General features: G+C 39.5%; 1 protein-coding gene across 1 annotated transcript in view; it reads left to right on the top strand.

Moving 5' to 3' along the window:
- Positions 1–6,909, top strand: part of LOC142382664 (uncharacterized) — a 36,575-nt gene extending 29,666 nt beyond the window's left edge. The window contains exons 5-16 of the mRNA XM_075468763.1: positions 1,105–1,248; positions 1,477–1,554; positions 1,999–2,150; positions 2,317–2,371; positions 2,676–2,750; positions 2,908–3,016; positions 3,146–3,670; positions 4,054–4,461; positions 4,589–4,687; positions 4,795–4,928; positions 5,753–5,804; positions 5,917–6,909. Of these exons, the coding sequence (XP_075324878.1) occupies positions 1,105–1,248; positions 1,477–1,554; positions 1,999–2,150; positions 2,317–2,371; positions 2,676–2,750; positions 2,908–3,016; positions 3,146–3,670; positions 4,054–4,461; positions 4,589–4,687; positions 4,795–4,928; positions 5,753–5,804; positions 5,917–6,053 (1,968 nt within the window). The 3' untranslated portion in view covers positions 6,054–6,909. The remainder of the gene's footprint in view (positions 1–1,104; positions 1,249–1,476; positions 1,555–1,998; positions 2,151–2,316; positions 2,372–2,675; positions 2,751–2,907; positions 3,017–3,145; positions 3,671–4,053; positions 4,462–4,588; positions 4,688–4,794; positions 4,929–5,752; positions 5,805–5,916) is intronic.
- Positions 6,910–24,270: the final 17,361 nt, after the last annotated feature.

Raw genomic sequence — 24,270 nt, forward strand, 5'->3', positions numbered from 1 at the left:
ATTGTAATTTGTGTGATATTTTCAGTGAAGAATGTGTGAACTTTTTACTCGAGCCAAGGGTTCCTCACACTGTGGACTGCTTGTCTGGTCCCCGGGCCAGCTCTCCAGTTGGCAGTGACAGCCCAATTGATATGGATTGTATACTATAAGGCACACTGAACACTTCACTCAGCGTCAGTGTCAGTGTTCTCACTCAGATAAAACTGTGGTTACCAGTTGGAAGCAGGCAGACCTGGCCCTTCATCAACAAGCCTGGAATTACTCTCCAAGGGAAATAATTTGACGTCCCGGCCTCATAGAAGTGCCTGCATACATTCACAGACACGTGTTCAGTACTTGTTAAACATCTAAATGTTCCGGCTGTGGAACAAGATGGATGGCCTTTCGGCATTGAGCTGGTCACGTTAACCCCTTAAGACGCACTAAACAGCCAAAAGCCTGGAAGCACCTTGTTGTTCCGGATGTATTGAAAAGAAAACTTGCTTCAGTAGGTGTGTGGTACCATGACAGCAAACTTTCAAAGGTAGATTTAGCTGTGTATACTTAGCCGAGTTTGGGACAGTCACAGTGTCATTTTACTATTCGAATCTCAGGGCTTCATTTTTTTCAACAATGTATCTTTTGACAAATAAGTCTCAACATACAGGGGTTAAAAGAGGCTATCTGTTTGTCTTATTTTTTCAAGACGCATGGAGGAACCCCTTTTTTTTCACACTTTCCGTAGTCCCTACTTTAGATTTTCCATGTCTCCCTCTTTGTTACCCATAACCATCCAAACCAGTACATTCCTGTTCCCATTCAAAGCCCTTGGTATTTCTTTTTCTCTTCTCTTGTTTTCTTTTCTTCTTTTCTCCTTTTCTCTCTTTTTTTTTTGTCTCACGATACTTACAACTAAAGCTGTTGCACAACTTTTTGGCAACTAGTTTTCACACTTCACAGTCAGTACAAAATAAATCCACTCAAGGGACCATGTGTATGGATTTCTTTGTGTGTGAGAGAGACAGAGAGAGAAAGAGAGGCTGCAGTAGAGTGTGTAAGGGGTAATTCACATCCATATTACCTGTTTACCATCTCTTTTTTTGTTCCCTGTCCTCCACGTTTCAGGAAGTCAATGCTTTTATTAGTGCAGAGAAGGTGGAGGATGTGACAGAGGAGAAGATAAAAGATGAGCTCAACAAGGTCCTGGCTAATGCTCCTTCACAGTGGGTGAGAAGGAGCTCCAGGTCTGCAAACAAGGAGGAGGTTGTGGTGAGTCTCCTGCAGTATCTAATTTGTCCATCAGATGGTGACAGAGACTGTCATTTAAACATTGTGACACATTTTTTTTAGGCTGAGAGTTAGGCTGGATACCTTTCAAGTGACTTGTGTTTCTGATGATTGAGGAGCAGAATTAACAACAATATTTCGCCATTATTTATATTCAATATTTGTCTTTTTTTACTTTCCATCTTGCATTTTTTTCAACTTTCACTATAGGGTACAAACTACAGAAAAACGAATGCTGCAATGGAGATGAGACTAATAAACAGAGACTCCTTCTGGGCACGTGCAGAGGTATGTCAGAGTACTCAAAATTTTCAATGACTGGACATGTAGTTAAGCTCATTACAAAGTAGCCTAAGGCTTTGTTTTAAAAGGAAAGCTTTAGTACACACGAGGGCTTTCAACTTAAAACTATTCTACAAAACCTTTATATCTCAGCCTGGAATGAAACTTATAAAAAAATTATAAAATTATAGTATTTACACCTTTAGCTTTCAATATAAATAGTTGACTTTGTACTTATATTTATCATGTTCCTTTAAATATATATATATTTTTTTAAATGTTACTCTGTATGAACGTCGTTTCAGGCTTAAAAGTTAAAAGCAGGTATATTTTCCATGAGGTCTGAGTGGATTTAAGAAGAAGGGACAATACAGACGACTATTATTTGACTTTAAACTTTAATTTCACAAATTATTTCCCTTTGTGTGTGTGTGTGTGTGTGTGTGTCAGCGTGAAGAAGAAGCCAGAAAAGAGGAGGAGAGGAGAAGAGCGACAGAGGAAAGACGACGCCTTGAAAGAGAAAGAATTCTGAAAGAGCGAAGGGATGCAGAAGAGAGGGACAGAAAAATGAATGAGAAACTACAGATGATTGAGGAGCAGAGGTACCATCGATATCTGCTTCCTAGCAATAATGCCTTTTTGTGGTTATATTTTGTTTATACTGTAAGAATAGAGCACATTCAGATGCAGTTAATGTGATGTCTTTAGGACTATGATTTTTAGATGGCAATAAGACGGCGCTGTTTTATCTATTTTTCTGTCTTGCAGAAAAAAGCAGGCGGAGCAAGAGGAAGAGCTGCGCAGAAAGGAGAAATTAAGTTGGGTGTGTGTAAATATCTTACTAAATTTCCAAATGCTTTGTATGTTGTCACACACTCTAAGCTATGTAACCCTTACAGTATACATCACTGGAAAACAACAAGCCATTAGAGACTTTTAATACTCCTCCTGGCTTGTCTGAATATGAGGAGTATCCAGATGCTATCTTGTGTACCAGATGTTATTGTAAACGACTGTGAAATGAAAGACTTACTTCACTTGACATGAGGAAAATCAGATCATCCAAAATTAAATGAAGAGATTAAATAATGTAAATATTATTACTGCTTTCTTTTCTATGCTGACAGGAGAAGCAGCAAAGGGAGCATGAGGAAGACATGAGGGCTTGTCTTAGACGGAGTGAGTCTATAGAGAAAGCAGCAGTAAGTCACTCTTATTTCTTAATACTCTATTGAATGAGTAGTTTTTAAAGGACCTTATTGTGGAGATACATCTGTCATTAGAACACATTGATTTTATTAAACTGAAATCGGTCGGTCATTTCAATATTTCTTTTATCGTGCATTTCTTGACACGCAGGAGGCAGCAGCATTAGTGTCCCAACGCTCCATGAACCCTAGAGAGTTCTTCAGGCAGCTGTCATCATCATCATCACAAAGTCCCACCAGCCCTGGATCCTCCCGCTCTGGTATGAGCTTTAACTGAGAATGATACCACTCTTTAGCCTGTGAAGGTCTAGATATGCTCATTCAGATTTGCAGATGTTCAACTTGAGTTTGTCTTAGAAGTGATAGCAAACAGTTTTGTTCCTCTCCAGGCAAACCGTTCAGACGATACCAACGGAGCTTGACAGATACAGCCTTCATCTTCTCTAAAGCAGAAGAAAGTGCATCTTCCTCTGCACGCAATTCTCCCTTGGTCTCCCCTTTTTCACGGGCTCCTCCCTCCCCCATTTACCGTGCCATGTCCCCACCTACGAGCCCTGATTTCCGCCCTATTAACTCCCCACAAAGGCCCAGAGCCCCCATGTCACCACCCACATCACCTCTTCGCCCTGCTCCTCCAGTTTCAGCCTTGCCCAGCATTCCAAAATCTAACAACCAAATTCAGGCTATTGCTCAGCCCAAATCTACATCACCCACAGAACCTTCTGCACCTCCGGCGTCCCCCAGTCTCTTGGTTTCTTTGTCACCCAGATTAATAAAAAGCATACCTGACCAGCTGCATTCAGAGGCAACCTCACCTCCAAATGTCCCAACCCAGACAGAGGACTCAACCTTGATCTTTGAACCTTCACAAGTTCCAACATCTCCTCTTTCTGAGTGTCCACAGCTTAATACAGGTACGGTTCACAAAGATTTTCATTAACCTCCAAATATACAGTGTTTTCAAAGTAATGTGTAAGTAAAAGAAAAGACACTACTGTCACACAAAGCGATGATGATGGAGTGTAAGCTTTTTTATTCATATCATATACAGGTTTATTAAAACAGTCTGGTCTAAATATCTTTGTCAACAACCTCTCCATGTTAGATTGTTCCATGTAAGACCATGTAAAGCCTCCTCAGGAGAGTTTCTTTCATTCTAAAGTAACCACATGTTCATAGTCATGTTCCGCTTGCAGAGACATACAAAGCGTTTACGGGTACTTTGACAACAAGTAAGCCCATGAGATACATAGTTGTGACTGTTTTTTTTACAGTTATGTCATTTTCCAATTAACAGATCTCAACACAGCAGATTATGTGCAGACTGAGCTGGTCTCAGACGCTGGCTACAAAGTACAGGCAGTACTGGTGGAGGAGGATGAAGAAGAGGATGGGAAGGAACACGAGGAAGATGAGACTGAAATGCAATCGGAGATGCATGTTGTTGCCACCGAACCAGCGCAGACTGAGACAGAGGAGGTAGAGGAGGAGGAAGTGAAGAAGGACGAAAAGGAGGAGCATGAGAAGGAGGAGGAGGGGGAGGTATCAGAGAAGGAAAAGGAGCCTGCATCTTTAGAGGAACCAGCAGAGACAGCACAGGATGAAGAGGAGGCAGAGGAAGATGCAGAGGAGAATAACCAGTCAAGTGACGTTCAGCTCCTTCCTGAGCCAGCTGAGTTTTCTGTGGAGAAATCAGTAATCACAGGTAGCCACTGTGTTCATGCATCCTGTTACTTGGACTTGTGTGTCATGGTGTCATAAACAGTTTTTCTAAATGCTGCAGATTTCTAAACGATTACATTTGATGAAGTATAATAAAGTCATTATTTCAGATGCCGAACCAGTTTGTCAAAACATCAAAGATGAAACAGTGGTCCTGTCATCTAATGGCATCACAAATGGAGACGTCACAGAGGAAATAAATGGCACAGGTTTGGTAACATATCAGTTTATGTAGTGTTGATATTGCCATACAATTTATCTGTTTCATTTACAGGTAGAACTGATATAAATACTTTTTTTTGCTGGTTTTCCTCAGTGAGATCTCTGAGTCCATCTGACACAGAGTGCAGCACAACTGACCTCGATGTGTGCTATAATGTTCACGCTACTGCAGAAGAGGGTGACATCATTGAAGACAGGGAGCAGAACCTCTCAGAAAATGGACAGGAGGTGCTCCTTCTACAAACATATATTGGACTTATATTGTACTTGTGAAGAACCTTAAATAAAAGCTGTTATAAGGAGACACTTTGGAAGATTCCTTAAACATCCCTTTGATTAGTAGAGGGGACGAAAATCAGTCCTTATTTTGAAAAGAAAAATCCAATCAAAAACAGTTTTAGTTGCATTAATTTATTCACGTCTGACTGGTAAGGAGTACTTTAAAGCGCATTTGTTATTCAATATTTTTTTAAATGATCAACAAAACCTACAAAATTCTAAAACCAACAAGGTCTTACATGATGACCCTATGCTTAACCCCAAACTTACTAAATAACAGCTTCTTGTTATTAATAATAAGTTATCTTTTCTCAGACAGGGGTATATAGTAGATTTCTTGGTAGAGTTTTAAACAATCTTTTTTTTGTTTCTTTTATGGCAATTCTTTACAGTAATGGACAGCGTACAGTATTTAGGATGTGAAATGAAATAATTTATGACGAATGGGGAAGAAGCATAAAAGATGTTGGTCAATAATGCAGTTTCTTGACAAGTAAGGTTTGTGGCAAAGAGGACTGTTAAATTATTTGTGTACGGACTACACTGTTACTGGTACTTGATACGACTAATACAGTCATGGTTTCAAACATTTCATGTGGCATGGTGACAAAAAAAAAACACAGGAAAAAATATGTATATAGTACACACGAGAAAGGGCTCTTGAAATCATGTGATTTTCCCTGAATTTTGTCCTGTTTTACTTTAGTTGAACAAGAAATGTAACATTTGATGATGATGACTTTTCTCTGACTCTATTTTCCTCCCCACTTTAGGATTCAGCCGAGCGACATATGTGCGTCCGTGCTCTGTATGACTACCAAGCAGGTAAGCTGCCATTTAGAGGATAATTACCACACGTGCACATGAAGTACTTTCATTTGCAATAATTACACTGTGATTATCTGGTCCTCACCATGTTTTCTTGCGGTTCCCACAGAGGACGAATCTGAGATCTCCTTTGAACCAGGTGACATCATCAGGGACGTTGAGACAGTGGACAAAGCCTGGTGGAGGGGGTGGAGCAAAGACGGCCGTCAAGGCTTATTCCCTGCCAATTATGTGGAGACCATATAGGCAGGCAGAGATACACTATACATAGGCACACACACGTACACACTCAGGGACACCTTCTCTCTTCCCGTTTCTGCGTGCTTTTACCTTAATCCTCCCACTGAAACTTTATACTCTCTATTCTGTAGGAAGAATAAAGGAAGATGTGACTGTTTTGTAGAAAGCGTAAAAAAAAAAAAGTTTGGCTCTCTATTTTGATGTTTTTGTGGGAAACATAAGTATGCAGAAATTACAGAGCCTCATTTTCATACATGAAAAAGCAAAGACCCTTTTCCTGGACCAAAATAACTTATTTCTTTTGAAATACTGTGGAAATGTTGGTGGGAGAGATGACTTCACAACAGCAATGATCACAAAACTTGCTCTTCTTCTGAGTAACACAAACATTTTTTAAGTTTATAGTCTTCTTTTTGATCCATACATAGAACACACATTCCTTTGCTCACCATTTGTATCCATGTACCAGATATCATCTTATAATCATCTTTGTGTATATCCTGCATTATTTTGTAGCACTGTATTCATTACTGACGGTCTCACAGCATGGTTTAATTACCTGAACCAGAACAGGAGCATTACAACTGATGAAAAAAGCAGAAGAAAATGATGATGTAATTGACACCTGTAAAATTCTTTAGTTTGGATGGGGTGTATTTTGTTCCTATGGTAATGTCATTCCATACATTTTGTAATTTTGTCTTAATTTTACTACTTTTTTTTAACAAATTAATACATCTTGTCAACACACAGATGATATGAACATCCTGCTTGGTGTGCTTCTCAATCTCTAGTTTTAATGATCTGTAATGTCCTAATACTCTACACTGTACATAAGATTGTATAAATGGCATCAACAATTGTCTCTTTTTCTATTATTGGTCTGTATGTTTCCATGTTCTATGCTTGTTTCACGGCATCTGTTTTTTTGTATTTACTCCTACTTGCAAATACATAGCATATACAAAGTTAAACTGCCTAAAATGTTCCTCTCCAGATTTATTCTTTTATTTTACAGTTTTCAACAACCAACAGTATTTTCTGTCATCATCTTTAGCTCTTAAAACCCACATTTGATATTGATTCATGACATTTCTAATGCTTCATCATGCTAATGAGTGCATTGCTATGGTTTGTTTGAATGTCGAGAGAGAATGAAGTCTTTCTAAACGAACAACTTTGCTTTTAAAGTGACAACAAATGTCCCCAATGACTTTTGAATGGCAATTTAGGAAATGAAAAATATTAAATAAGATGTGGTGAGAATTCAGACTATAGTTAGCACACAGTTTATTTAATCTTAGGTGATAGCAGAGCATTATTAGTTCTGACATTGTTGATGAAGTATTGCAGTCAGATATGAATAGTTACTCTTACTGTGCTTCACTTTCATACTCATCCTCACATAAACGTAAAATAGTTGTAGTATTGTATTTCTACCCATAGGTGGAGACATTGCCTTTTCCAACTTGCTGCTGACAACATTCTTGAAAGAGAGCTAACTGAACTGAACAGATTCCTCAGGACAAAAGGCAAAATATTTTGACAAGCAGAGAGAAGGCTCATTGTTGAGCATATTTTAGAAGCAGGATATCCTGACATTTTTAAAGCTAAAAATTGCTAATGCCTTTACACCTCAAACAGGATTTTCCCCTGAGGTAATAATGATTGATTGGATATGACATTAATATTTCGTAACCGTGCACCTTTAATACTTACAGGGTGGCTAGGTTACACACTTATAGTGCCAGTTCAGTGACAGTGTTTGGCAGATGCGCCTCTGTTCTGGAAAAGAGAGGTAATGTCTGACATGGGTCTCATCCTGTTTGAACTGATGTGTAGTGACAGACTAACTGAATCTTACCAGGAGACTGTTTTGTCGAAGTTACTCTAGAAGGTTAATCATCAGTGATATGTGCGAAAAGGTGACGAGCGTCTTATGAAATCTTAATTGGTTTGCAAGGAGACAACTGTGAAAACCTCAAATGAGCAAGATTGAGTGATCAAAAAAAAAAGGATAATTAAAGTTTTAAAGCGGCAGTGAAATAGAAAAGTTCTACATTGTGTAAGAGCAACAAATATGATTTTATATTTATTTGCATGAACAAACACAATGGGAGATAATATGAGAACAAAACAGCATCTTTATACAAAGGACTTGAAGGCAAATAGGTCTCGACAGTTGTGTCCCCCTTTCTCTCGCTTTGCCAGGTCCTCGTTCCCATGGTCATCCCCACAACTCAAGAGATCCCTTGTCTCTTCAGATTAAGCAGAGTGATAAGAAGACGCCAGCTAATGTGCCAGTCAACTTTCCCTTCCCCTCTCCCTGTCTTTAGGCTGTTCCTTCCTTCTGTGACCCTGATCAGTAACAAAAAAACCTTTGATTGTGGTGTTAAACCAACAGAGAGGACCACCCCCTTCGACATTCCCTTTATCTCATATTTAACTGACAGACCCTATCTGACCGGCGGAGGGCTGACAAGTGTGGGATGGCCGAGGTGAAATGGCGGTAGGGAAGTGCCATTCACTGTAGTGTTATCAGCACAATACCCATGGCAGAAACCTAATCTGACCTGGCTGCTGATGGCTTGTGGCTTATTGGCTGGGTTTCTGCTCTAAAGCAGATTCTGGCAGCCCTGAGACGCTTCCAGAGAAGGATAAGTGCAGACACACACATGTACCCATGTAAAATACACATGTGCACACAATTGCTGATGCTCACTATTCTAGTCCCCTTTTCTGACTTCCCTTTATTTGCCACTCCTCAACTCCTTCCTGTCATCGTCAAACTAATAGCTTGGCGCAACTTTTTGTGAGTAATTATTTAGGAGAGGTGACATTTTACAGGAGACAAAAATCTTACTGCACTCTGACAAACTCTGGCTTGAGCCTTACTTCTTTACTGCACTGTACTTGTTTTCTTGTTTTATTAATTTTCATTCTTTTTTTTTATTAAAACTTTTTTTAACTTCAAAGAAAAAAAAAACCTGGAAAGACAGGTTCACCTTCTCTCTCAATGCTTCAGCTTACCTTTAGGCAAGAGGCCAGTTTGAATTCTCCCAGCTCCAAAGTGCTCTGAAACTTACAATGCCCACTGTGCAATGTGTTGGTAAAGGTTTAGCAGAGCATGCAATATGATTCATAAAACATGTAAGATGCTCCTCTTATCCTCCTCCCTTGTTGAGTTAAGGATCAGTGTTCCTAAGCACAAGGCTGAGAAAATGGGTATCATTTTGTTTTTTTGTTCTCTGTTCTGTGGGGCAAACAGTCAGAGCGAGCAACACTTTATTCGGTATGATCAAACCTCACATGGAATGGAAACTAAATCCACTGCTGATGCTGTTTTCTTTTGACACAATTTCAAGGCTACAGTTAACTAGGAAGAAATTCTCTAAACTGTTATCCAATTCAAATCAGCTTTAGCTTGGAGATAATTCCATCTGGTGTAAGTCTTGATAAAACCTTTGCTTTTAAACATCTTTCTTGTTCTTGACATTGTCATTTTCCCTTTAAAGTTAATCTTCAAAACAGCTGAAGCAGATAACGCCTCAGAAGCTACGGATGGCTCCAGCCAAGATTTTACTGTCAATATAGAAACCGGCCCATTAACTTTTGAAGCCCTCTTTGGCAAAGCTCCCTATCCTCTCAGTTGCTATCAAAAAGCTATTTTCCTCGACCAGTCCCACACAACCCTAACAATGGACGGAGGATTAGAACATCTCACTGTCTTGAAGCAAGAAAAAAAAAAGGATTTTTTTTTTTAAGTCTTTTTATCAGTCATTGGCAAAGCCCAGCTGGCAGCATTTCCACCTCGGGATATTTCCTGACATCTTTCCCAAGAGATGGTTTTTGCTTTTACGATACAATTCCTGCACATGCAATCAGCCAACATGTGGCATTGTGATCCAATCAGAGACTCTCTTCTCCTTTAGTTTGTAAATGGTTAAGTCTCCTAGTCTATTGTGAAGGAATCATCAAAGTGGCTGGAAACCACAGGGGAACATTGGTTGTTGTTAATTAATGCAACAAAATCTACAAATGTTTTATTTTCCTGATTCCAAAGATAAAGAAAGAAAAGGAAAACATGCTTTGAATCTAGCAACAGGCCCATCTTAATATCTTACCTCATCTTCAGGACATTATCCATGACAAAATAGTATGTTCTCTCTAAACAACTTTTTTCTGAAAATCTTTTTTTGTTATTATTATTATTATTATTGTTATTATTATTATTATTATAAACTCTGCTGTGGTTCCAGAAGAAATCTCTTTCCCTCTGGTTTAGGTTTATTGGATTTTTGTTCATTTGGATCATTTATGTTTCCATTCAGTAAACTGACATAAAATGTGTTTTGCTAAAATGATCTTTCCCAGCCTTTATGACCATGATTGAATTTGACAGAAAGGGAGGACACGTCAAAGGCTGTGGTAAAATCTGAAAGGCCACCAAAGAAAAATTATGGCCGGATAAATGATTGTTAAAAAGATTTTTTTAAATTGCTCTCAATCCAATGAAAGTTTTTTTTTTTTTATAGATAGTGATTATACACATTTTCATATTTCTTAACACACACAAATGGTAAAGTGTACAAGATATAAAGAGAAATATTGTTCATGAAAATCTTTTAACTTAACAACATTTTTTAAAGAAGTTACCAGCCAAAATGTAAACGTGATTACGGTCCTGGAGGTCAGTAACAGGGTGAGCTTTCTCTTACCCTAAAGACTGACAGGGTTGAAAGTCCCTGTCCCCTTGGTGACAAACACACATGCACACACACACACACACACACACACACACACGCACACACACACACACACACACACACACACACACACACACAGATACCCAATCTGTGTTTGAGACACATTGCCTCCGGCACCACAATCACTGCCAGATGCTGTGACTTTCTCTCAGACAATTCATTTCACAAGTATATCTGAAGGAGTGATGCCCATGGTAGTATTTGAGGGAGACAAATGCGCATGAGTGTGTGTATGTGTATTTGAGTGATGGAGACATGCCGGTGGCACTGTGAGAAAAGGACACATATGAGATCAGATAGAGTTGAGACTAATTCCCAGCCTGGCCTAGGGACACCAAGCAGGATAATGTGAGACATCTTTTCTCACACCATTTAGGCTAAGCCCTTGGGGACAGAGTGTTTATTTATTGGCTGAACTACATGATCTAGGCTCACAATAATAGTTAAGAAAAAATATATATATACACCTGTGACAAGGGAAAAGAGGAAATATTAATTTGATGTTAAAAGGTATATCGATCTTGCCAATTCATTTTTACCCTTCATAAGACATTAATAACTTGGTGATTTGCACTGTTGTTTCAATGACTTTAGTGACTGTGATGTTAACTGTGCAGATTTATAGTGGATGAGACACCCAGTGCCAGCCCTTGGCAGCCCAGGCACTGTGCCCGCCCCAGGGGAGGTAGATGATGGAGAGCAAACAGCTAATAATTAATACCATGATTACACAGGCTGGAACAACACAGGGAGACAAACCCTCACACACTCAGGCAGGGACCTGACCAAGACTGATAGCACCAGAGCATGCAAGTACATATACAGATGCTCAAATATACAGACACAGGCATGCGTGCAGTATCTCGCGCGCACACATACAACAACCAGGAGCAACACTCGAATAATTACTATTACAATATCTAACATCTCTGAGATCACAAAAAGATTTATTAGAAAACATGAAATATGTGCTTTGGCAATGGGTTAATATAGTGCAGCAGCTAAATAAAAAGGCTCAGTCATATATTCAATTCAATTCAATTCAATTCTAGTTCAACCACTGGTGTTTGTTCTTTTAACTGCACAGAAAACAGAGCGGCAGTTCCTCTGGATCAGTTTGACTCCTGTGAGACATTTAAAGTAAATAAATCCAGCTTGCTAACCAACCATTAAACCCTACCTGCCATGTGTACAACTGATACCATAATTCTAAGGCTAAAAAGACCATAAAAATGGGTTTAGGCTGTAACAATACTGCCTGGATCCCCCCCTTTGAGAGTGTGAATGAAACCTGCCATCCTCCAGTCGTTACCTAAGCCACACAGAAGGATAACAACATAAAAGCGTCACGGTCACCCTCATTAGCAGCTGGGATGGAGTTCTTCTGATTTGTATGTGCGTGCATGAGGTTTGCGATGGCTTCCATATGGGCACCCCTTCATTTTTTAATACATCCAGCATCACGTTACTTCAGAATGAAGTGATGCCAATTTCTCCAAACCGCAGGTATTTTTCTAAATGTGCTCGACATGTCCAGGATTTCCTCCCATTTGAAGGGATGCAGGGGTGGTGTGTGTTTTCACTACAGTGTGGCTTCCCTATCTCCCTCGTATACGTGTGTCGGAATCTGGGAGGGAGAGAAATGTGGTGAGAAAAATGTGTGCAGTAATGTGTACATGAAAATGTATGTGTGTGTGGATGTGTGGGTATAAAGAGATGCCAACCATGAAGGGGCCATGGAGGCCGTGGGGCCTGCAGCCATTGGCCACCGGTTCCTAACTTACTGTGCCACATTGACTCCGTTTCCATTACCACAGTGGAAGGAACAATAAAAGGCTGATGTGGATGTGTGGTCTACTAACACAGCAGAGACCCGGACAGCCCAGGACAGACTGGACTGAGCAAGTGAGACCTGGAAAGCTTTTGCATGCTTTTTGTGTGCCTTTTTGTACACTTTTAACTCAGACTCAGACTTTAACTTGGACTCAGAGAAACACATGCAATAAACACAACTTTTTAACACCTCATTATGTGATGGAGGCTTATGAGGTGTGAAGCTTGTCCCGATGTTGTGAAATCCTGAGCTTCTCCTCCATTGATCTGGTTACCTAGGTGATGAGTGACAGCGGTGGCAGTGGTGACAACACCAGAGTTTCTCTGAAAAGGTTGTGAGTTCATTCTTCAGAAAAGAGCACATATTGAGTTCCATTTTAAGGTAATAGTGGGCAGCCCAAACCATGTATTTTTCTAAAGTTGCCACAGTTTAACAAAAAGAAGGACTTAAAGTAAAAAGTAAAAGTTAAAAAGAAATAAAGAAAAGGACAAGCCCACCCAAGTCAACACAGAATGAAAGTGAAAGTATGTAAAAACACGATATGTAATAGATTGGATTGAAACACTAAACTCTTCAGGACAATTTGTCCAAATGGGACCAAATCTTTTTCCGAATGACACTAAAAATTCTGGAGTCTTGGTTGACAGTAAGGTGTGGACTGGTTAAATATGGACTGGTTATGGCTAAGTTTAAGATTAAGGTTAGATTAAGGCTGTCCATGGTGAGTGGAAATCTTTCAGGTATCTGTGGAGGCTTGTGTGTATATTAAACAAACATGATGACAGCTTAACAGTCTCACAGGAGCAGACAGTTACTATAGTAATGCTTTCAGCTCATGCCAATTTTAACACCTCACTCCGCTCGGGTTGGATATTTCCTGAGCTTATTTCCTTAACATTGACCCACCCAATGTTTGATTTTCTTTTATTTCACCCACAGTGTATAGACAGTACAAACTTTGAACACGCCTACTTGTTAAAAATGAATGGGTTGGGGTTCCCAAATTTTGACTGGTACTGTGAATCTGAGTTCATTAAAAGCTGCAAGTTGTCATGACGCACATTGCTGCAGTTTTCACTGCACTGTACAATTAGAGATGACTTCTTTTTTTAAGTGAATCTTAAAGTCAATGTAAATGTCTGGACAAAACTAAACTAATTGAAAAACATAAAACTTTGCTTTACATCACTCAAAAAAATACTTATGCTACAAAAAAGAGTTTCTCATCTTTTTGTTTCTTAGTTTGAGGAGATGATGACATTTGATCCTGTCTCACTGCGTCATACGTCAACCTCGTCATGCCTTGTCACTCTGACAGCTCACAGCCTGCGAGGCAAAGGATCATGGGAGCTGTGTCAGACACAGCGGGGAGGTCGGTGGAAGGCAAGCTAAATGCACGTTGTGCGTTTCTGTGTCAGTGTGTGCATATGTGTCTGTGTGACTTGAGGTGTATGCGCATGTGTGTCAATCTGAAGGGATGGATGCATGCCAAAGGCGAGAGTAACACCATGTCAGAGTGCTAGCAGACGATGCCTATTTCAGATACACTAATACAAACAGTCAGCTCAGCCATGAAACCATTTCCTCCCATGATTCCTCCACTCCCTTCCCCTCTGCTCTCTGTGTGTCAGCAAGGTGCTACAAGGTGAAGCAATGTTTTAGTCTTCAGATCAAACATATACAGTAGAATCAGAATCAGGGTGAGCTGGAGAGTAAAAATCAAGCAACTATGACTGAAAATTCATTAGTTCCTTGAGACAATACACCTTTTCTTTTATGCATATGTAAATCAGTTTAAACAATCAGTTGATTTAACAAATGACAATATATTGCCAATAAACAATGACTGTCACACATTCATATTTGAAAATTGAGTCATCTTTGGTGATTTTTACATTTTTGATAGCAATTGATTTTTGCTAGCTTGGAGTTTGAGCAGGGTCTGAATGCCCCACAATTATTACACGTGTAAGAGCCTTGGCGCATAATCAATTCAGTGTCATAAAGTTGATAATGTAAATATGGAAACACTGACATTGGTAGTGTGTTATACTCCACAAAATACTTTTTTTCTAAAGGAATCTCTTCAAATAATTTTCTTTTACAAATAATTGGTGGATTTATTAACCGACTCCCTGCAGTGCAAAGATATTGTACACATGTGTGCAACATACAATGTTTCCATCTCTTGTTTTGCAGTGGCAAGTGCAGAGGGTTGCACGACTTTCAAGTATTTTTACTTTGTGGAAAAGGCTTGAACTTATCTGTATACTAAACTATATCATATCAAATTTACCGTCTCTGTTCTTAATGAAGCCTCCCGTTCTTTCCGTTTTTTCATCTGTCATTGGGCATCTACTGAAGTTTGAAATATAAATGTGTTTAATTATCATGGTGACATGGTCGAAGTGACACTGTTTTCCTAAGAATTTGAATCTTCGGATTATAGAAAAAGGAAATTGCAACATGTTTTTTCTCTGGAAACTGGGCTGAGATTAGACATCAATTTCTTCTGGTGGTTGCTTGTGTTTGTTTCGCGGAAGTATTTTGGCCTTACCTCCCAGCTGTTGATGCACATTGTACATAAAGTCTCACATTTACCAGCTCCTTTTGGAAGAGAATATGATTTTCATCTGTACAAACAAATACAGCTGTCTGTGTTTTTCAACTTAATTTGACTGTCTTTTGTGGCAACTGAAATACTAAGTGCAAGTATAAATGAGACATCATTACCATGGTTGCAATGGAATTAAATAAATAAAATAAAATGACCTATAGTGTAATAGCCCATTAGAGGCTGGAACATTGCACGCTTATGAGATCTCTTCAACAAAGACCATTCTGTAGTTTAAACCAGAGAGCAATCATATTACATACAAAGCTAGTATGGAAATTGTGATGGTCTCATACGAAGATATGAATAGTAGGCCCATAATAGTTGTGGCTTTGCCTCAATTATCCCTTTTGAATGAACAGTTGGTTATAGCATTGCCTTCAAATCGTTTTAGCTGCCCGCCACTGTCAGACAAAAAAGAATGCCATACTTTCAGTGTTTTGGTCAAGTATAATGTATTTTACAGGTGTAAGAGTCTTTGAGTAATTGGTAATGGGCAGCGGGAACTGGGGCCCCTGTGTGCCACCTGGATAATCACACTAACCCTGCCAACCACCATCCATTTTCTCCCCAACACCCACACAGTCACACAAATACATAGAGACTTGCATACACGGTAGTCAGAGAAGGATGTTCCTTGGAAGCAGAAGGAGCGAAAACTGGCTCTCAGTGTAGATGTATAAATAGTCCTCACAGTGCACAACATGTTCTGTTTTGATGTAATTACGGTGCAGGAAGATCCTGGTTAAGTGAGGAGCTCTTTTGGGCAGCCACTGTGGGGTCTTAACAACGGGGGACTATGGGGAACAAAATGACAGAGATTTAAGAAGGTGACAAAAGTCAGAAGGAGAAATGTACAACTGTAGGGATTGCCGTTGAGTGGCACTTTCACTAATACATACACACGCATACTCTCACTGATGCAGGAACACCTGGACTTGATGAAAGCCAGATGTTCTGGCCAGTTACTCTTTCTGTAAAATGAAAAACAAAGTGGACTGGAGGTTAACACAAGCTGGGGCATGAAGCAGACACTTTATCTATTATCTTGTTCAAATGGGTCATTAACCCTCCCACTACCCACCCTACCCATACTGCTCTTTGTCACTTGCCAACACGTTGAACTGATTTAATTTACAAGTCTCTCTTGACAATGGCCATCTTGTTTGCAAAACTAAGAAAGGCAAATATTTTAGTGTCATACTTTGTTTTTTAGACAACAAGTGTTGACAGTAAAATAAGGTAGTTTTCACTGAGGCAAGGAGAAAGCTGCTTTGCCAAACTTTGTATAAGTATAGTGGCAGAGTCCAGTATAGTTATGATATGATTTTGCTTCCTTGACATAGTTACACTGTTCTAGGGTGAGTCAGTATTGGAAGCAAAAGAATGTGCTGAACACAAGGGGGAGCAATTAGGCTTTCTCTGTGTTTTCCAGGCCAAATAATCTGCTGTTACTTCTGGACCAAGCAATCTTTTCCTGTCCATTGTTTTCTGCTATAAATCAGGAGGTCCTTAGTGCTTGTTTGTCCCTCTGTGTGTGAAAATATACCAAACAAGACCAGTCTAATCAACCTAAGCACCCCAACCCACACATTCGATGTAAAAATGAAACAGTTACAAAAATACCACAAAAAAACTCAAACTTTTCTGAAATTTAAGTGCTTGACCTCAGTGCTGAATAAAAATAAATAACATAAATAAAAATGTTTATTTTTAAGAAATCAAATGTAAATCAAATACTAAAAGATTAACTGTAACCTATTCAGAACATGTAAGGAGCCTTTGTAATTCCAAAACACAATGGAGCTCTTAACACTTGTACAGGCCTGTGGCATTGACTGATTTCAAATCTTACTCTGGTGAATTTCTCCCCTTTGTGAATTAATTAGTCTCTGCCAAAGCGGGCCACATTTGTCATTTGAATTCATGCTAATGAGTACCGAGGTCTTGTGGAAGAGCTGATAGGCCGGAGCAGCTGCTCTGTCCTTGCGGGGCCTAACTGTCTCCCCCTCTTTAAACTGCTCCATCTCTCGGTCTATTCCTCTGTCTGGCTCCTCATCCCATTTCTCTCTTTCAGGTTTTTGTCCCCCACCTTTCCCATCTTCTTTCCCTTCAGCTCCTTCTCCCTTTTGCACCCTCCTTCTTTCTTGTCTCTTCTCCTGTGGCCTTATCATCCCACCTCCTTCTTTTCACCAACCTCCTGCTGGTCCTGGACTCCATGACCTGTCAGTGGAGAGGAGATTGCCCGTGTCCCAGGCTGATAAGGCAGCTAATTATCCAACACTACACACAGGGCGGCAGATCGGCAGAAAGACAGCCACACATGCAGAAGTATATGGGCTGCAAAAACAGTCAAACGTGCATACACCAGTAGGATAACACAACCCAATTTATAGATAGATAGATAGATAGATAGATAGATAGATAGATAGATAGATAGATAGATAGATAGATAGATAGATAGATAATTTAGCAATAGTTGATTTAATACATCTAAATACTCAATGCAAAAAAAAGAGAATGAAAACAGACACTCTCTTATGCCGCTCCTATATAACGCTGTTATAACTAAAAGCTTCAAAAATCTATGGCATATCTTGGGAGCAATTTTTGTAGCCAAGCACTCCAATCTAGCCTCTCAGGCTCCCAATTTGATAGAGCAGAAATAAGTACTTTGGTGCTCTTTCTGCAATGTTCAAAATGCAGCATCAGTGGAGCGAGAGATCCGCGTTCTGCAGTGCTCCATTTCGAAAGTTTTCCTTCAAATAGCAGCCAAGTGGTTTAGACACTGTCAGAGGACAATCCATTAAGGCAAAATAATGCATTTTCCTTTCTTTTTTTTTTGTTCTTTTTTTCTGATTAGTTCTCTTGTCGGTTTTGGTTGGTGAGGTACATTATACAGATAAGACTTTGATAATGTCTTGATCAAGTATGATCAAATACATTAAATACAGCAGCTATAATATTTAGATTCCGTTGACGACCTACTGTCATGCTGCTGTTTCAAAGGCTTTTCTTTAGAAACTATAGTGACTAAGAGAATTATGGAAAGTTGATCAAATTTTCTTTTTTTTAAGCATACCTCCTTAATGCTTACAAAGTCAAGTCAAACTACCACATGGACCAGATTTCATTTACTGTAGAGCTTCTAATAGGCTTACTGTGGAATGCTGAGCGAGTACCATATTTATACTTTTTAGACTTAATCAAATTACATTGGGAACTTTATATGTTTATCACATCGTTCCCAACACCCTAGAGTGTCATCAGTAATTTGGCTCAGATACATCCCACCTACTCAAAGAGAAGAGTGAGGACTAATGTCATTTCGAGGGGATTATTGTGATCTTTCAACACATCTTTGGGGAGTTAAGCATGTTGTTAAAGAGAGGAAGGGAAGAGCAAGAAAAGTGATAAAACCCCACCACAGAGCTTCTGTTTTAACTTTCACATTTTCTCCCCTCTCTCTCCTCCGATCTATTCCATTTTCTCCCTCACATCACCAAAAGCCATATTATGTGCTTGTCAAGATGGATAAACCCCTCAGCCAAATGTTCAGATGAAAACAAATAAGTAGGAGACGTTCGTGTAATCGCTTCTGCCAGAGAAAGGCTTTAAGAAGAACATAAACACTTTCTGGAAATGTGCCTCGCAAATACTAATTCCCTCACGCTTTTGTCTGAGTCTCATTCAACTTCAGGACCATTTCATACTGCGCCATGACGAGGTGTCACCATTGGAGACACGGTTAAAACTACTTTGCAACATGGTTTGCAGCACTAAATAAAAATATGAGATCACATTACCTTGCTGCTTGTAAAACTGTCATGATTCTATTCTGGGGAATTATGAAAAATTCTTTAATTAACCTGGCTACAGTCATGAGAGTGGAGACAGGCAGAAAGGAAAAAAAGTGGGAAGAGATTAACATGGCACTTCCTTCAATATGATGAAACTCATAAAACTCAGATTGCCCCACTATCAGGTCATGGATGCTCTTTGTTAGAAGTGGTGTGTTTTTCTATGGAGCGGCTGGGCTCTTTTCACATGAGAAAAGTCCCCCAACTGTCACTACACTCCCACAGTCTTTCCAGCCAACCCCTCTAGAAAAGTTCCCATGGTGGTCCTTGGACAGCTCACAGAAGCCTGCGCCAAATGCCTCAGTCAGATAGGGAGTTTTCTTAGGTTGTAACACCACAATGTGACTGAAAATTTGGTTAAAGGATCATGGAGATTAAAATTAATGACCCACTCTGTGTACTACTGCATTAAAGAAAAATGCCAAAACATTTCTCTTGAATGTTAAGCAAAGATATAGCTTGTGTCCTGGGTGATTCCAAATGTTCTGTTTCTTACTAAATAAGGTACGTCTGTAAGCATGACCCACAGACGAATGTTCCTCTTTTGCACTTTTTACCCCTTGTCTTACCAAATAATATCCTCTGCAGCAAACGTAATACAGAAATAGCAGAGAGCTAGAGAGAATTTACAGTGACCACGGGATACTGAAGTTTCACAGAAAAAGCTCTTCTGTTGTCAAATATTAAAGTGAAAAGACATGCAACAACTTTCCTGAATTCCTCAAACTCACTGTGCAGTACATATAATCCATTTCTTTTCAAAATTCTTTGAAACTAAAAGTCCTGTATCTTTGCCTTTCGGTGCTCTCAATTAAAGCTTTGAAACATTGTCTGTGAAAGATAAATCTCTATATCAACAAACCTCACATGATACTAACACTTAATTTACAATGTCTGTTTATTTAGTGGAACTGAGCAGATTTGATTTCCTCCACAGCAGCCAAATGTTGAAGAAGAAAAATATATCTTTACATGATGAGGCTGTTTTTTTCTTTTTTTTTTTTGAATGTGACTGTATGTTGATACCAAACAATCGCCTATAGAAAATTAAGCTTTAAGAGGGCTGGTCTTTGGACTAGCCTAATTTCAATGTGATGTAATACACACACAGCTCACAAACAACAGCTGGATGAAGAATTGTGTCCATGACCTATGTGTCTGAGGAACTCAAGTCCATAGTAACTAAACTCCGATAAAAACTCTTCCCAGGAGTAAACGAAGCCAGAGCATCAGTCATGTAATAAAAGGAACAAGGATATGCCAGTATGCTGAACAGGAAATAATATCAGGGATGTGAAAAGGAAACAAACCAACCTGTACTGATGACCTCTTTAATATTCTCTAATCCTCATTTCATCAGTTACCAAATAAATGATGAAGGATGCCCTGCTGGAGACATGTTAGTTGAAATAAAGAACATGCAACTTGAGCGGTTCTCTGTCACGTCAGTCGGGATGATTTCATATAGCTGAAAAAAAAAAAATTCTCAGTGAATATTAATTTGGTAGTACAGCAAATTGTAACTAACATTAAAACTACATTTCACCTTTTCCTTCAGAATGGCATTATCATGGACAGAAAGTAAGCTCTCACAGTAAGAGCATTTACGATAATTAACTTAATACAGTGACAAAAGAGCTCAGCCGTGAACGGTCCTGTAAGTCTGGTTTTCTTTGGCCTGTGGTGTGTTAACTGATAAGCAGGCAGAGCATGTCAAGCCTTTGGGCCAGCTGGCAGGGCTCTGGTGTTTGTGTTGTGGTAGTTGGGATGTTAGGGCCATAGTGGGATAAAGGGGGCTGAAGAGGCTACAAGAGCACCAGGCCTCCTCCAGACTTGGCTGCTCCGGCTAAATGGACTAGATCAATCACACTGGACGGCACTGTGACAGTGAGTTAAGGTTCTGTGGCACGGCACAGCGTTTTTGGACACAACGGCCCTCGGCAAAGCTAGCTGGCTGACTGGCAAGTGCTTGCAAAGCATTCCTCTCTCAGACCATGGGCTCACCAAGCAGATGGCCGTGGCAAGGACGGAGGCGGCTGTCCTGTCGTCGATCCCAAGCCTCCATCCATCCAGAGACAAGTGATGATATAAGGGTGTGGGAGATGTGGTGAAAGATGGAGTGGATGGTATAGATGGAGGATGGACTCATGTCAGCCAGGTCTGGGCTGGATCACACATGACTGAGAAGGCTGGCCTGGTCTGAGTCTGGATCTATGAGGCATGGTGCTGGATAGTGGTTTGGGGATACAGTTGCAATGGAGGTCCCAGACAGTGGTGCAGTATGGTCACATTTCTGAGCTCTGCCTGGCATGGCATCAGTCAGAATGTGTGTGTGTGTGCGTGAGAGCTTGCACGTGTGCATGCCTCATGAGGCTCTCTGAATGGTGGCATCCAGAGATGTGGCAGGGCTCGCCTCATGCTGAAAAACTCAAGAGGCAGAGCTGGAGGAAAATATGACCTACATTGCCATAAGGGAAGGAGGATGCTTAGCTTCCACAACATACACATGAGCAATGAGTATTAATATATTCAGTATACAACTACACAACAAGTACAGTTTTATCTCCAAGGCATTCTTTATAAAAATTCCTGTATAGCTACATTTTTCAGCAAATCCTGTTCAGGCGCAAAAATTTCTGCACAGCTTTTAGAGTTATATGTTTCAGAAGTGATGTCAGCTTTCGGATACCAGTAACTGATATGTGTGGGAGAGTATGACTTAATTATCAAGTGAATGAGGCAAAGATCCACTAATCTGTAGGGTTTACACATAATATATATTATCATCAGCAGAAGAAAATAATTTGAGATGATGTCTACTGGTAAGTACCCTGAAAAAGCTTGCATTCTATACAGTTTTAGGTTGCGGGAAAAGTGCCGTGGGCATCTTATTCATAATCCAGATTTGATCTGATTTTTCATTGTGTTGCAAAAACAGTGGGGAGGGGTATTGGCTTGTCACACTGCTTTGTTTGCATACTATCAAAGATTCCTCCCACTTATTGCTGTACATGTGACAATAAATGCCTTTTCTTGAGAAGACAAATTTCAAAGCTCCCACATTGTAGATATTCAGAAGAGAATGGCTAAATGTATTGATTATAAGACTTCTGCCTGAATAGATTTCTATTTCTCAATCAGTGTGTGTGTGTGTATAAAGATAATCTAATCCAGCTGTTAAATTTCTACCATTCCTTAATTGTTTGAAATTGTTAAATGGTGTGAACTGAAACAGATTACAAAATCATTTTGTACCACAGGTTGTAATAACACTGGATCCTGATTCTGAAGCCTGTGATTTGTGTGTTAAAAACAGAAGTGGCCAGAAATGATGATCCTAAAAGTGCCGGAAATGTAAAACAGATTACAAATTGTCTTAGTTATGGTTTTTACCTCCTCCCCTGCCTGTTTATATGATTATATGGTTTCCAACTCATCTCCTCCAATACCCTCAGATAATGCACAGCACGAATCAGTGAATTATATGACAAATTAAAAATGATGTCTATCAGAATTGCCACAGTTGCTAGTCTCTCACCATGCACTGGACTCTGTAACTAATTGGAGATCATTTTTGTTATCACTCCTCTCTTGGTGGTTGAAATATAAACAGGGTGTTATGAAAGTGCCCTTATGGCTTTGGGGGAAGCAAGCGAGGCCACTCTGGCACTTACACGGCATGCCTTATAAATAAGTAATGGTACTGGACGTGTAGCGGTTAGTCATAGAGGAGGAAGGTCTGCGCATCAACCCCACCTCTGTTTGCCTTGTACATATTTCATAAGATGCTGGGGTGGAGAAAAGTTGGAAGTTGTGGAGTGTATGGGAGGGGGGATGAAATAAAAGGCAGCTCACACAGGCTCCTCTCTGTTCACTGTCATGGGTCTGTTACTATTAATAATACCAAGTGTCCTCTCTCTCTGCTGATACAAGTTCATGGTGTTTCTCTCCTCCCTGCCTTCCTGTATTTGACAACAAAATAGAGCCAGCTGCCGCTGTGCCGACTCCAAGCCCAGGAAAACATAGTGCAGGTTGCACAGTGTTAGTTTTAACAATTAAGACAAAGTTTCCTTTACAGAGTCCAGATGACCATTTTCTTAAGGGCACTGATCAAAGATGGCATGGAAAGTACACAGAAGCTTTTCTACTTCTCAGAAATAAAACAGAGTAAGTCATATAACCATAAATGTGTTCTATGATGTTGACAAAGTGTTGCTTGGTATATTCAGCCTGTATTTTCAAAAATCTTTTTCAGTCATTTACAGTTTTTTTTAAGAGAATCAGCATCATATCCTTTTTATTTGCTTTGTGAGCTTTGGTTACAGTGACATGTATTGATTAGAAACCCATAGGGTCTAGTTGATACCTCTCCATTTACTACCTGATGTAGATGAATCGTCTTGACAGTAGCTAATGATTCACCACCAATCAATGGACTTAATGTCTTCACGATAATACAGTATAATGGGGGTCATGTAATCTGAACAGATCAGGATCCTGTCTAGTGTTTATTTACTGCTCATACAACACCTTGAATTATTGATTAAAAAGCATAGAAGAAGACCTTCAGAACAATATTACCCACATGGTGCTTAACATAACATCACTAGCAAAGCGAAAAAGAGAACCACATTAATTAAATGGTCTCTCTGTGAAAAAAATACCGCCAATTAAAAAAGCTGAACATCTTTAGATCCAATTAGTCACCTCTATTTGATATGAGATACATCCACAAAAATAATATCATACAAAATATAAAAGTTTGCAAGAAATGGAAAAAAAAAGCTGTATCTTTTATTTTTACCTCTTTCCCATCTTATGTTTGAGACTGCATAAAGGAGGCCATGTATTAGCTTTCAAGTCTTAGTTGCAAGAATGATAAATGGCCATGCTGTTAATCAATTCCAGACAAAAGCTTGCTCTCATAAAATTGTTTATTTTGAAGAATGATAAAGATACTATTCCACCAGTAAAGAAGAACAGAAGGTACATGAACCTGCAACCTGTGAAAAGACACCTTTTCAAACTCGAAGGCCGCTTCTGTAAAAGTGAGACAACACTCCACCTTTCTTCTGAGTTTCCTTTCTTTTGAGCTGATATTTTTTTCAGGTTTGTAACCCTTCTGTAATGTCCCGCTCTACCATATGGT

The sequence above is a fragment of the Odontesthes bonariensis genome, chromosome 6 (assembly GCF_027942865.1).
Source record: "Odontesthes bonariensis isolate fOdoBon6 chromosome 6, fOdoBon6.hap1, whole genome shotgun sequence".
Lineage (NCBI taxonomy): Eukaryota > Metazoa > Chordata > Actinopteri > Atheriniformes > Atherinopsidae > Odontesthes > Odontesthes bonariensis.